Source organism: Orycteropus afer, unplaced genomic scaffold (genome assembly GCF_000298275.1).
Source record: "Orycteropus afer afer isolate SDZICR_OR568_19922 unplaced genomic scaffold, OryAfe1.0 scaffold00037, whole genome shotgun sequence".
Lineage (NCBI taxonomy): Eukaryota > Metazoa > Chordata > Mammalia > Tubulidentata > Orycteropodidae > Orycteropus > Orycteropus afer.
In genome coordinates this window covers 12,342,810-12,357,908 of record NW_006921624.1, presented here as the reverse complement: position 1 = coordinate 12,357,908, position 15,099 = coordinate 12,342,810, and the positions used below count along the sequence as shown (strand labels likewise).

Here is a 15,099-nt window from a genome sequence, read left to right as displayed (position 1 = left end):
CTTCTGGATCCAATTGGACAAATGGCCCAGTGGTGACAAATGTTTGGTGGGAAGTCATGGAAGTGTTCTTTTTCAAATCTTGACCTCAGTAATTTATACATCCATTTAGTGATCAGTGTTTTAATGTTTAGAAACTCATGACTCCTCTAAGCCACACTGTTTTCCAATTAGTACTCTTATCAGTAAGGCTATAATATAAAGTGTTAACTTTTGGGTCCTAAATTTCATAGCTACACCACTGCCTCTGTTGAGTATTCCGTTGGCCCGAAGTAAACCCCTATATATGAATGAAGAAAAAGAACTAAGAGGCAGGGGACCTTCACAATGACATCCACACCGTTCCTATAGCAAGAAGGCTCCAAAGAAGGTTTTATCCTCTTTTGTGTAATCCACCAAGGAGACGTCACTGACGTTCACCATCAGTTTATCCCCTTCTTTCAGGGAGAACATAGCCCCCAGGTAGATGGGTTGGAACCAGTTGCTGCCTATTTCACACACTGACTTGGTCCCCATTAGAAGCTGGGTTGGCTCGGGGTAGCTGTCTGTTACCTTGGTGATGATCACAATGATGGAGTCTGGCTTGCTCGATTGTCTCCCGGGGCCAATTTCACCACATTCAGATATGGTCCCTCGGAACGTAACCTGTGAGTAAACAAAATAGTCTCCCGACTCTGGAATAACCAGGAATCTATTGGTATATTTCATCTGGTTTTTGGTGAAGGCCAAGCCAAGTTCATGTTCCCAATGCAGGGCTGGGTACTGATTTTTCAAGTTCTGTGTAGGAGTTTGTCTCACAACTGCAAAGAGAAGAGAGGTTTAATTGGCTTGTGTCAGAACCTGTGGACATTGCTAAGTGTCTCCTATTATTTCCAGAGAATAGTTAAGTGCAGAATGAAACCAATAGCTAGATGCCTTGGAGAAGAATGAGTGGAAGATATGAGAGTGGACATATACTTGTGCTCAAAGAGAGTAGCATCTTGAGCTGGGTAACTTTGGTGAAATTACTTTGCCTTTTTGAACCTGAGTTTTCTTAGTTTTCATTATTAAAAAAAAAAAAAAAAAGAATAGTACCCGTAGAAAGGATTTAAAGAGATGGTGTAAATAAAACACCTAGCTCTTGAATAGCCTCTAAACTATATTCACTTTTATAACTTTTTTTTGTTTTGAAAGTACTATGCTACAAAGAGTAGATATTTCAGAAAGAGAGTCAAGTGTTCCCTGTAATTCTATTCCAATGCTATGGTCAAAAGCACATTAAATGCACACAGTGATTAATAAAGAATCAACATGCGGGACATCGTGGAAGCAGAGACCTAGAACATTTTAGAAATGTTTCTCATCCAGAGACAAAATATAAGCCAACATAGTTGCCTGTGGAGTAGAAGTGACCCGGGCTTGGGGCCATTTAGGTCCAGTTCCAATTCTGGCTCTGCAACACACTAGCTATTAATCAGCTACGTAGGTTCCTTCTGTTCTCTGAGCCTCAGTTTTATCTTTGTGAACAGGGGCTGAAGCTCCAACGTGACATTTTTGTGACATTGACTGGACTGTATTGTAGTCAATAAATAAAATTGTTTTTTCCCCAAAGTAAACCATCATCTTTCATGTCAAAGTATTAAACAAATCCTATTTCAATTTATGTGTTTTGTATGTTCTTATGTTTGCATTACTCACAAGAGCACATTATATAGAACTTATGAATGAATGCTTTTACGAAGTATGTCTATAGCAGTGTAGGAAAAATGAATAGAATCAAATCATTGAGTCAGATCACTGATTTCAAGTAAGATATTCTGCAATAAAATTAATATTTCCCAGAAGTCAAAACACACTTCAATTACCTGCAACTGCTTTTGAAATCCATAACAATTACTATTATGCACTGACATGCACAGTTTTGGGATAGGTTATGTTTAAAAAGACCATTTATCACCCTTCATACCAGGTGGGTGACCTGGTTCTTAGATTTTTCTAAACTTCATTCTCACTGTTGGCTGGACCTGTGGACTCTTCTGCAGCTATGGCTCATGTCCAGAATGTTTGTGGTCTCCATGGCACTGGGAGTTAACGATCCCTGAAGGGCTCTGGCGCTTCTTTGCAAAATCTGTGAAAGGCACTTTTATTACTGGCCCCTGAAAGTCTCTACTTGTTCTTTGTGGATGACATAGTGGATTAAAAAGAAATTTCCTGTGGTGCAAAAGCAAAACTCAATCTCTAGACCAGGAAGAGTTCTGTAAAGTTGACACGAAATTAGCTATGTCAACACAGCAAGTAGGAGTTTGCATAGGGAGTATGTTCTAATGGAAGGAGCTCTGGTGGCATAGTGCCTAAGGCATTTGACTGCTAATCAGAAGGCTGGCTGTTCAAACCCACCTGCCACTCCACAGAAGGAAGACTGAGCAATCTACTTCCATAAAGATCTACTGCCTCGGAAACCCAATGGGGTTCACTGAGTCGGAATTGACTCGATGGCAGTAGTTTTTTTTTTTTAAGTTTTATAGAAGCAGTGCGATTGTGATAGTCAAGCTTGAATCTTAACTCTTGTACTTCCTAGTTGTGTGACTTGGAACAAGTGAATTTAATTGCCTCTCAGTTTTCTCCCCTGTGGATGAGAATGATTAATCTCTGTTTCATTGGGCTGATGAATGATTGAGAAAATTGACGTAAAATATTTACTACAGTACCTGACACATATCGGGAGCTCAGTTAAAGCTGCTCTCCCCATTTCAGCTCCCACCATTCAATAGGAAGAGGGGTGATATCTCCATATTCAGAATTATTTTAGGATTTGTTTTCTCACCCTGTTCCAAGCCCTCCCATTCTTATAGGCAAGTGATGACTGACGGACCCTCAGTATCTCCCTGATACTAATTTTCGCTCAAGCCATACTTCAAATAATTCCTTTGTTTTTTGCCAAAAATTAAGGCACATATCTTCGGCCATGAGGCTGTCCTCCTGTGTGTTGCAAATATTCTTGTAGGTCAGGAGAATTATACTTGTTTTTAACCCTCTGATTTTTCAATTCCCCCCCCCCCGAACACATCATTCTGCACAGAAGTGCTTTTTCCTCCATAGTCTCAAAGGGCTGTGAAACTCCCGGCATTTCCACACATACTTGGGAAGCTGTACAACTGGTGATGTGATGAGATTCCTCTTAATTTCTTCACATCAGTGAAAACTCTGTGGAAATACCTTGTTGAATGTAGATGTCTAATAGCCTTGTCTTGTGTAGGGCATAGACAGACCTCATACATTGGCAGCTCAGTGCATCTTTCACCTGTGACTAGATTCAGAATTACTTCAAGCTCTGAGTCTGAGGAAAGCCCTTTCTGAATATTTGGGTGTGTGAATGAAAGAGAGAGATAGGAAAGAAAGGAAGATGACTAATACAATCTGAATAAAAACACTCAAGAGACAGGAGCCTTTGGGCCCCTCACAGGGAGGAAGATATTTGAAAACCCTTGATTAAGAGAAGGAATCTCTTGATCCTGTTGTTTCCAGTTTGAAGCCACTAGAATGAGTTTTGGCAAATTCTCTGAATGAAATCTCTGGACCATAGACCATGATCTTCTGGAAAACACATCAAGGACAGTTACCTGTCAGGTGTGCCCTTGGCTTAGCTCCGTCTGGTCTGGGAGGCGAGTCTGTAATGAAAGGAAAAACATGCTTTGTGTGGGTCAAAGGGCGACTCACGTGGAGACGGCCCTTTGGGAGTAGCATGGAGCCTGTGACGGGAGAGAAATATTCCTCACCTTCAGCTTGTGCAGTTCATTCCTTGGGAGATTTTGGATTGAAATGCGGTGCTTGCAGGCAGCCCAGGGGAAAGGGGAGGCTCAGGAGGCAAGTAGATCTTGGCCACATGACTTTGGGCAAGTTATCTACCTGCCTAAGCCTCTGTTTTCTCATCTCTGAGGTGGGCACAGTGATCTCTGCCATGGATGGAGAGTGATCAGCATGATTCCTGACACATGGTCAGTACTCAGTAACTAACAGCCTGCCTCTTCTTTCCTCTTAGCCAGCTCCTGCTGGTCCTGTGGGAATTAATTAGCCTGTGTCTTCTTCATGGTTTCTTTAACTATACCCACTAATGCATATGGATGGCCTAACAGGCCGGTTTCCCTATTATTCCTCTAGAAGACCTTAGAATTTCCTTTTAATTTGCAAAGATGATTATATTGGATAAGTGCACTCTAATTACTATAGTTATGTTGTTGTTGATGATGATTCTGATAAAAAGCAAAAATTCATTGACTACAGTTGAACTTCTAGGTACTGTTCTAATCCTTCTATAGGACTTAGCTCATTTAATTCACACTAACTCTGTCAGATGGGGACTATTAAAGCCATTTTTATAGGTGAGGAAACTGAGATACAGATAAGTGAAATTATGTGCCCAAGGTCACATTGCAAGTCATTTCCAGAGCTGGGGTTTGTGCTCAGGCCATCAGTCCCACACATCATGTACTTGATGGTAGAGTCTTTTGCCTTCTCAGGTCCTGGGGTGGAGGCTCATTTCTTCCTTGAGTTTACATCCTTCTGCTTAGTAACTTGGTCATTTAAACCCATCTTTGAACCTCCTGCATACCAGAGCTACTAAAAATGCTCTTGTTCCCCACAAGAAAAGGCATTAAAAATGAGTACACTTACTAGCTCGCAGATGTGATTGTTCAAACTCTTGCTCCTTTGAAGTCTGTTGGGAAAGACAGGTAGGGTTCAGGCCATCTGTGTCATTCTAGTCCCAACACCCACACAGCTACCCGCGCATGGGTATAATTAAGATGCTGCTCCCTCCCAGCCTGAGTGCCTTGAGATAGGGGCAACGGGAATGCAAATATTTGGATTGATGGGAATCCTGTATCCATGCTTTCTTCCTTCCTCCTCCAGTACCTCCAATGACCTTCTCTCTTGCTTGTCTCTGAAACTCAACTTTAAAATTCTGCCCTTTGGACTTTTCCTGCTCTATTCCAGGGCACCCCGGCATCTTGTCATTGCTGATAATATTTGAACAAATAATGCCACTTGCTTTATTTACTTTTCTTCCTTGCAATTTAAAACTCAGAACTATTTTACAAAAATGAAACAAAAAACCAAATAATGGTCACGTTCTCCTGATGAGCCTCAACAATTGCCCTTATTTTCCCATGAGACAGGAAGACTTTATGATGGCAACCCTACGTCTGAGACCCTTCAGGTTCCACGTGCTGAAGAGTAACTGCTTTGGAGCCAGATATTTTCCCTCTCTGAGCTTTGGTTTTCTCATTTGTAAAATGGGAATAATAATATTCCTTGCCCTAAATGACTCTCAGTGTTAAGTTGAAGATCAAATCATAAAATGCATCAGTCAGTGCAAAGAACACATGAAAAATGAAGGAACCATGCCTACATATAAAGCTCAAGAACAAAAGTGAGTTCTTAGTTTAGGAATAAATGGTTAGCAGTCAAGTGCCTTAGACACTATGCCACTAGAGCTCCCTAATAATTGACAGCGTTTCCAAAGAAACCTTCTCTGATGTAATTTTGACTCAACTCATAGTCTTCTAATTTAGTTCTTGTAACTACACAGTCCCTGCTAACAATGCTATGCTCATGCCATCATAATCACTTGATTGTGTGATACCTGTGGATGAGGAATATTATACATCTGTGTTAAGTATAAGAGAGTATAACTCTATCAGTGGAAGAGAGTGTGAATTGATGTGTTTTTGCATCTGTGTATCTACACGTGTCTGTGGTGGGGTGTGGTGTGCAGAGATGTTGCTCCATATGCATGTGTGGTCATGTGGGTGTGATTATGTCATTGTTGAATCTAGTGAGTAGGAGAGAGCAGGCATGTGAGTAAACAGTGATCTTTTGAGTTCAGACCTCCAGGCTTTTTTCTCTCTCAAACTTCACTACATAACCTCTCCTGGAGGCCTTCTAGAGGGCAGATAGCTTGTCTTTAATGATAATTGACTTCTTTGTCTCTCCAGCTTCTTTCCTTCTGTTTCCTAACACTCTCTCTCTTTTTTTTTTCTTTTCCAGTTGTGATAAAAACATACATAACAAGACGTTCACCACTAACAACTTCCACACTTATAGACTGAGGACACCGATGACATTTTTCATGTTGTGCCACCATTATTGCTCTCCTTTTCTGAAATATTCCACCACCATTAGCATAAACTCAATGCCCCACAAACAAAAGTTTCCCCTTCCCCCACTCTCCTTTCCCTGGTAACGACTAATAATCATTGGTATATATATATAGACACATCTCTCTCGCTCTCTCCAAACTGTCTAGGAATTCTACTCCTCCCATCCCTGGTAACCAACAAAGAAAATTCTCTTCCATGTATAAACCTTTCCTTGACTTTTTACATTACTGGACTAATACATTATTTGTCCTTCTGTGATTGACTTATTTCATTCAACACAATGTCCTCCAAGTTCATCCATGTTATGCAGTGTTTTGCGGATTCTACATTATTCTTTAGGGTTGCATAGTGTTCCATTGTATGTATGTACCACAATTTGGTTATCCATTCCTTCATTGATGGGCACTTAGGTTGTTTCCATCTCTTTGCTATTGTGAATAGTGCTGCGATGAACACAGATGTGCATGTATCTATTAGTGTCCTGGTTCTCAGTTCTTTATGTTTCCTAACACTTTTGATGGCACTACTCCTACTTCTGCTGAGTTACCAGACCTGAAATCTGTGTCTTCTTCTACACATCCAAGGGCTGTCATTTTTATTTCTGCAATTTTTTCTTATTTGTGCTTCCATTCCATGTTTTGGCGCTCTGCTCTGCTGGATTCTTCCAACAGCCTCCTAACAGGATTTCCTGCTTCTGGTGTCTCCCTTTCTCAGATCCATTTCCTAGCTTGCCTGCAGAAGACTTTGTCTACAGCATCACTCTATCAAAACACAATTCTGCCCCCAAAGCCTTCAGTGGCTCTGCATGGCCTTCTAGACAAAGTCCCAAGTACTTATGTTGGCCATTAGGTCCCAATTTACCATCCCAGTCTTGTAACCTGCTCTCAAGATAGTTGGTGGCAACATCAGGACAGTAAAAGATCTTTACTGTTCTTTAACACTGACTCATCTTCATCACTGGTGGGTCACTCTGAGGCACTAAGGAGACGATGGCTCCCTGAGGGATGCTGCAACATTAGCACCCAGATTGAATAGACACGGGCCCCAAAAGCACCCAGAAAATGGGATTTATTTCTCCTTAAGTGTCCTCTTAAACTACTGACTGAGAAGCAGGATCCAATTTTATTTACCTGAACATTATCACTCCCTGAAGTAATAATATTTATTTGTGTATGTATTGCCTTTCTCTCTCTAGTAGAACTTAAGCTTCATGCAAGCAGAAATTGAGGGTGTCTGTCTAGCTTACCACTCTATTCCTGGTGCCTGGGATGGTGCCCGGCACTTCTGTTGGATTACCCAACAGACAAACTATGCAGATGCCCAGGCACCAAAAAGATGGAGGCAGAAAAGACAGCAAAATGGAGTAAAGGTCAATCTCAGTGACTTTAGCCAGAGCTTTGCAATTTAAAAATGTAGGAAAGAGATCTTTCTATTTTAGAATACATGTAAAGTTTTGAGAGTCTATTTAACTGAAAAAAATTATAACTACAGAAAATTGGTTAGCTATAACCTTTCAGTACTGGGACCTCTGAAGTTCTTCATTAGGCTCTGCTTGGAGAGCAAGAACTAGAGATATTTGTTGAAGGTTGTAAGGCTTGGTCGGGGGCTGGAGCCACAGAAGGCAGATGAGTATGCCCACCAGCATGTATCTTGATGGTATACCTGCTACCATCAGGGTTTATTAGCCCAAACACAGCCAGTTGGTACTTTTTGACCCTTAGTTTCTGTAAGGCAGGGAGTTTACATTTTCATTTGATTTTCTTTCTTTTTCCCACTTTTCTTTTTTTTTAAATGTTGGCTGGTAATTTCTGACTCTCAATAACCATGACCTAATCCTATAGGCATTTTTAGAATTACTCAAATTCTTCAAGCTGGGAAGAAGGAAAGATGGAGGGAAGGAGAAGATTAATGTCTAATTCTTTACCAGGGGCCAGGTACTGTACTGGGCATTTGTATATAATCCTTCAAGAGGGGCCAGCAACAACTTTTTGCAGACTTTTCAGCCTATAACTGAGGTTTAAAGAGGTCAAACAACTGTTCAAGTTCAAAGAGTAAGTGGAGAGTCTAGGGTCTGAAACTTTAGGCCAAGTACAGACCCTGGAACATATTGGGAGCTCCATAAGTGTTGGCTGGGTGCACCAAGGATGAAGGAGCCCTAGGGGGGCGGCCTTTGAGATTCTCTTACTGGCATTTCACCAGAAAAATCTTGTGAGTGGTTTTAAACTAGGATTCACTTAGTCTTTACTTCCATATTTTGTAGTGACTCTTTAGTATATTTGTAAACAGGAAGGGGCCTTCATTACTCTGTGTCATAAATGCTGCAACTACAAAGTCATAATGATTTATGGCCCATAACATTCTCCCAGCACTGCTAGAAGAAATACACAGATATTTGGCCTCTTCTCTCTTACTTTGGCTCCACCCTGTTTGTACTTGCACAAAGATAAACATAACCTAGAACTGCTTTATTCTGAGGACATTGCATTTCATCCTCCTCCAAGATGCCCTTGTCAGGGCTTTGCAAATAACATTCAGCATATAACAGAGCAAAGAATGTGGTCTTGGCAGTTGTCTTGGTTCTTTAGTGCTGTTCTAGCAGACAGTCCTCAAATGGATGGCTTTAACAAACAGGGATTTATTCTCCTATAGTTTACGAGGCTAGAAGTCCAAGTTCAAAGTGCCAGCTCTAGGACCTGGGTAAAGGCCCCTCGACCTTGGGCTTCAGCTCTGCCTCCTATTCCAGGCCTACTGGAGCTGGAGGATGTTTTTGACTCATGCAGCAGCTGAGGCTGATGAACCCAAGATTGACAAGTAAAATGGCGCAGTCCCAAGTTTGACAGGCAACACGGCAGACCACTAGTTCAAGTCCAGGAACAATCCCAAGATTGGCAGGCAGCATAGCAGGCCACTGAGATGAAGACTTGGCCAAATGCAGGATTCAGATGTGCCAAAAGCTAGAGACCATCCCCAGAGCTTCTCCATATATACTGGAAGCAGGCCACGCCCCAAAGGCAGCTACTAATTGCTCACAGCAGATTCCACCATGGAGATGATTACCCTTTCATCATGGAGGACAACTACGTCCAGCTGCCCAGCCACTCAAAACCATGGCCCAGCCAAGTTAATACACAACCTTAACTACCACAGCAGTGTAGCACACTTGAAAGTCCCAGCTGTTACTTCTTTACTTTTCTGACGTTAGTATGTTACCTGACCTCAGTGAGACTCATTTTCCTTATCAATAAAAGCAGAGAATGATTCTTCCTTCCCAGTACCATTGTGACAGACCATACACCTAAAGAGGGTATCCCATTCATTTCTCTTCTTTCTTTGGGCTCAATAAACGCTTGAGGTATGTACTCCTGGTTCGTGCATCATCCCTCTGATCTTATCACTATAGTTGTAGACTCTTCCTGCCCATTTTGAAATTCAAGCTTGTTGCTTTTGCCAGCTACTCAGCCCTATTAAGAAGACCAGACAGGGAGATAAACTCTTGTTATCACTCTGCTGTGATGGCACTGTGGTGTGTTGTCTGTCTGAGGACTCAGAACTCGAGGTGTGAATGAATGATGTGTGAATGAGGTGTGGGTTCACTTGAATGAGTGAATGAGTGATTCTGAAACCCCCAGCTATAAGCTGCCTGGATGCTGAGGGTTCAAACTCACAGCTCTCCCTTCTGCAGCACACCTTCACTACCTCTGGGCCCTTTGCCCTCAGCCTGACCTTTGTAACGTATGGGGCTTGTCTTGGGCACATGCCGTGCAGAAGCTCCCTGAGGTGGCAACAGAGACAGTGTCACTGTGGTGTCAGCATTTTGCAGTTTACTGAACACTTTTATCTCAATTATCTGTTTGTTTTCTCTAGAAAACTGTGAGATAGAATTGTCATTATTGTCGTCATTTGAAAGAAGAGGAAACTTGAGTGAGATAAAAGGGTTTGTCCACCCAGGGTAGGGTGTGTAGAGAAATGATGTGAGCTGTGTATCTGCCTGACATCAGCAGCTTTCTGTGGCAACAGCTTTCTGAGCATCTTAGACATTTTCCCACACAGCATTATTAAGAAGCCCATTAACCTCCTCATTTTGTAGACAGGGAAATCTAATATCTCATTTTTCTTCTAAGCCCATTTCTCCATGCTGCTCTCCTTCCAGCAAACACTCAGTGCCTTCTGTGTGCCAGGTAAAGCTATGTGCTCTGAGAGGGTGGAGTGGACTGGCATTTATTGAGCGCTTACTTTGTGCCAAGCACTTCCCAGGGTGGTGTTGTCATTAAATCCTTCTGACTACGCTGGGAAGTGAATAATTTGCCTGCACTTGTACCCAGAGGCAAACAAGCATAGTGGTTAGGAGGGACATATACTGTGGGTTTGAATGCCAAGGTCCTGCTCTGTGATTTTTGGCAAGTTGCTTAACTTCTCTAAGCCTCAGTTTCATCATCTCTACAAGGGGGATAATAATACTTTTGTCATCGTGTGACCTCAGGGATTAACTGCGATGATGCATGTGGTAATAATATCAAGCATGTATTGCACATGTGCTATCTGCTGGGTACTGTGTTACCTAAGAGCTTTAGATACATGATCTTACTTACTCTTCTTTAAACACTATGAAAAAGCTTAACATGTTAAATGATGTTGAACGTGAAAAAACCTGGCATATCAAAAGTTACTATGAGAGCACAGCTGTGAAGTAGTGAGGCCTGGCTTTCCCTCAAGTCTGTGTAACTTGGCAGCCTGAGCTCACAGCATGATGGGATCCTGTTGTTCTGGGTGGAGACCACTTGGATCAGAGGCAGGTGTAGGGGGAAGAGGGTTGCAGGGGACAAGGGCCAGGGATTTTCTAGAATGGGGGTGGAAGTGAGGTCGGTGTGAAGTAAGGAGTGAAAGGGGGGTGGGAACATGGAGAGATTGTACAGCTAACCCTAGAAACTGGAGCTATAAGGGAAGGACAGAGACAGGGCAGTTTGGCAACCCTGGGCAGGAACTCCTTCTACAGCAGCCATGACAATTCATTCCATCGTATTGAGTGCCCAGGCTGAAAGCACTGACTGTGTGTCCTGGAGCTGTGCTGGGCAGAAGACAGGCTTGTCCTCAGGGCACTCTGGGTCACAGTGGGGCCTATGGAATCCTTTTGAGGGCAGTGAAGAGCCACTGAAGGGCCCAAAGAAGGCCCAGGCCAAGGTGGAGTTGGGTAGAGAATGGATTAGGGGCTGAGATAAGGAGGGAAAGACTGGGGTGGAGAAGGAGGCACTGAGACAGTTCATAGAGATCAAAGACCAAGTAAAGCCCTCCAGCATCTAAGCATGTTCCCTCTGGTCTGGCGCTGGTGATTCCAGAGTGTGGAGATGTTGTCCTCTATGATGTAATTTCCCCAGTCAGGGAACTTCTCTGGTTGTAGTGATAGTAGTAACAACAGCAGCAACTATCACTTGTTAACCCACTACCCCCTGCCAGATACTTGAACACCTCATTTCTAATTATTTTCATTTCATACATAAAGAAGCTGAGGCCTAGGGAGGTTAGGTAACATGATAAAGCTCACATGGCTAGGCCAGCATTCAAACTGAGTTTGAGTTTTTTGTCCATGAGTATTCCAAGATACAACTCTGCCTAATCTTATAGGAGTCTAAAAGTCCTAAAACATTTTACTGTCTTTATTATTTTCCTAAGGAGCTGTGGTGATGCAACGGTTGAGTGTTGGCTACTAACGGAAAGGTTGGTGGCTTCGTGGGAAAAAGCCCTGGTGGTCTACTTCTGTAAAGATAGCAGCCTAGGAAACCCTAGGGAGCAGCTCTGCTTCGACACATGGTGCTGCTATGAGTCAGAATGCGACTTGCTAGCACTTGACAACAACTTTGGTCACGTTGTCAGAAGGGACCAGTCCTTGGAGAAGGGTATCATTCTTGGTAAAGTAGAGGGTCAGAGAGAAAGGGGAAGACCCTCAACAAGACCCAGCCCCAGTGGCTACGATGCTGGGCTCAGGCATAGTTGTGAGGATGCTGCTGGACTATGAGTCGAAACGGACTTGACGGCACCTAACAACAACACAACAGTAACACCACCAACTGCATATGTTTCTATAGGTGGTATATACATTTTGTACAAAGGGTATAGCTCTTAGAATGCTTTCCCCTCTTGTTGCCCAGCCACCCAGTTCCCTACCTGGAGGCTAATGGAGTTACCAGCTTCTTTTGTGTCTTTCTTGAGATAGTATGTGCATTTATAAGCATGTTCATATACATGATTCTACAATATTTTTTAGGAAAAGGAGGCATATCCTACCATAGATGTTGTTTTGCACTTTGCTTTTTTCACCTAACGATTCATGTGTAATCCTTACTCTTTCCCTTACAAAAAAACATGGGCAGCCCTGACTCCCCTGGTCCAGAAGTCTTGGGTGGGTCATTCTGAGGATGGAATGCGATTTGCTGTGTGAAGCTCCTCACTGGGAGGCTGGCACAGGCTGAGGCTCAGTCATTGGTCCTAGTTGTGGCTGGTCTTATCCATAATTATGACGGATAGCATTCTTCATCTAGCCCTTAGAATGGCATTCTGGCATTGAGTCGGGGGAGATGGGCTGAGTTTGACTCTTGCCTCTAATACTGGCTAGGGGTACCAAAACCAAAACCAAACTCACTGACATTGAGTCAATTCTGATTCATAGCAACCCTCATTGGGTTTCTAAGGCTGTACATCTTTACGGAAGCAGACTGCCTCATCTTTTTCTTCTGCAGAGTGGCTGGTGGGTTTGAACCACTAAACTTTTGGTTAGCAGCCAAATGCCTCAACCACTCTACCACCAGAGCTCCTTGACTAGGATTACAGGCATGGGCAGATCTCTTCAGCCCTCTGATCTCTATTTTCCGTATCCGTAAGACAAAGGACTTTAGGCTGAATGATTTTAACAGGCCCTGTTACATACAATGGCCTGGGAATGTCTGATCAATTTCTATTGGGAATAGAATGAAGTCTGTGACTCAGACCTCAGACTCAGCTTTCTAGCCATGGGAGTGCCTTCCTTCCGTCCTCCAGCAGGCCTTCCTTGAACCACTCCTTACCCCAAGGCTGGGCTAGGAGAATATCTGGAATCCCATCACACTTCTAAGTTGAAATAGCCCATTTCCTTGTCTATCTTATGCCTCAAACTTGGAGCTCTCAAAGGCCAATATTAAGACTGCAGCTCTGGAGCTGCAGGGAGCCTGGTGTAGAGTGCCCATCATAGTAGCTGTGCGCACGTAGCCCTCCTCACATTCTACGCAAGCAAAATGCTCCTGCATGTGCCTTATTTTTATCTTCGGATCACTGATACCAGTGCCTTCTTCTTCTAGAAAGAGAGCTGAGTCTCCCAGCAATGACTCTCTCAGCCCTGAGCTGGGTGCAAACCCCGATGTTTTTCTGAGAGCCATAACATGGAACTACTATGCCCACCCAAGCTCTCCTCAGTGGCCTGGCTTTCCCTCCTTGAATCCCATCTTCCTTCTCCTCTGAGTTAGTCAGTCTCCGTTTGCACCTCCAGATCCACTTTTGCTGCACTCTGAGCTCTGAGACATTGCCTTTTGGCCACTGTTTCTCCCTGGTTCCTTTGGGCCCTGGCTTCCAGTTGTGTCTGGTCAGTGGGATCAGAGAGTGGGAGGAGACAGAGGTCTATGTTTTCCTTCCGACCCTCCCTGCTTTCTTCCAATGACTGTCTTTCTCTACTTAGCCCTCAGCTCTTCCTCCCAGGCCCTCTCCTTGCCTTCAGTTCTCATTGGGTTTCTCTAATATTCCTCCCTCCACTTGCCCTTTCAGATCAAGGGGTGGTAGTCAGCTTCTCACTGTCCCTGTCCTGGGAGTGGCTCACCAGTGCTTGTGGTTCACTTAACTCTGCCAGCAAACAGGCTTTCCTTTAAATGCCTTCCAAACTCTCTTCTTTAAACTTTCCTCTTCTTGCAATGCACTTCTTTGAGTGGGCCAACTGTTCCTTTTCAGGATCCTGATTGCTACATGTGCCCCAGTCTTATCTTTTCCCTTTCATTTTCTTCTGATACACTGAGAAGTTACATGGCCTGGCCAAACCATAGCTTTGAAACGAGCCCACACATCCATCCTCCAGGAGTCTAAATACAGCATCATGGACAGCATTAGCTTTATTCATTTCTTGAGCACCTACAACAGACCAGGCACTGAGACAGACTCAGAGAGTGTAGGGGTGACCAAAGAGACTCAGAGCCACCTTCATGGGGCTTACTGTCCAGTGATAGCTCATGTCATGAAATTGCTCCATGATTGTGGACAAGCCACTGGTCCCCCCTGGATTGTGCCATTTCACTTGCTGGTCTTCCAGATCTGAAGACTCCTGCTGACATAAGGGATATCATCAAAGGTCTTGGTCTGCAGGGGCCAGGAAAGCTCGGGCTCCTGGAGGCCACTCTATGCCTCATTCAAGAGCAAAGAGGCCTTCTTGCTAAAGAGGCACAGGGCTTCAGGGGACTGAATGGCCCCTGCAGTTTTGGTGGCCTCGGAGTCAGCCCCATGATGGTCAAGGGGTCACAGCCTGACCTCATGTACCCTGCAGTCCTCCTCTAACACAAACAGCATTTCCACTCGTCTGCTTATTTCTGCTTTGTGCTAACTGTGGCATGAGCACTGCTGCCTGCATCATGGCCTGCGGGTTGACCCTGAGAGGACTGTGAGTTACACATTAAGCACAGCTGGCTCACGTCTTCACTGCTTTGAAGTTGGCCAAGATTGGTTGGAAACCAGGTTTCCAATGGAACCTAGCGGGGAAACTGATTTTCTTAGCTGGAATTTGATACTTTGGGGAAAATTAAATCACTCACCATAGATCACGCAGGAGCATTTTAAAAAAGAAAAGTACTTGAATAGCACATTCCTCAGGCTTGCACTTACATTTTTGCTGTTCCTAGTGTAGGATAACAATTTTCTCCTGGCCACTTGGAGCCCTCTCAACATTGTTCTTATATATATA

General features: G+C 43.6%; 1 protein-coding gene across 1 annotated transcript in view; it reads right to left on the bottom strand.

The window, feature by feature from the left end:
* Window positions 1-342: 342 nt before the first annotated feature.
* The window catches only part of TNFSF15 (TNF superfamily member 15), a 15,733-nt gene continuing 976 nt past the window's right edge, over window positions 343-15,099 (bottom strand). Inside the window, exons 2-4 of the mRNA XM_007936678.1 lie at window positions 4,648-4,690; window positions 3,597-3,644; window positions 343-797 (exon numbers count right to left, since the gene is read on the bottom strand). Coding sequence (XP_007934869.1) covers window positions 343-797; window positions 3,597-3,644; window positions 4,648-4,690 — 546 coding nt within the window. The remainder of the gene's footprint in view (window positions 798-3,596; window positions 3,645-4,647; window positions 4,691-15,099) is intronic.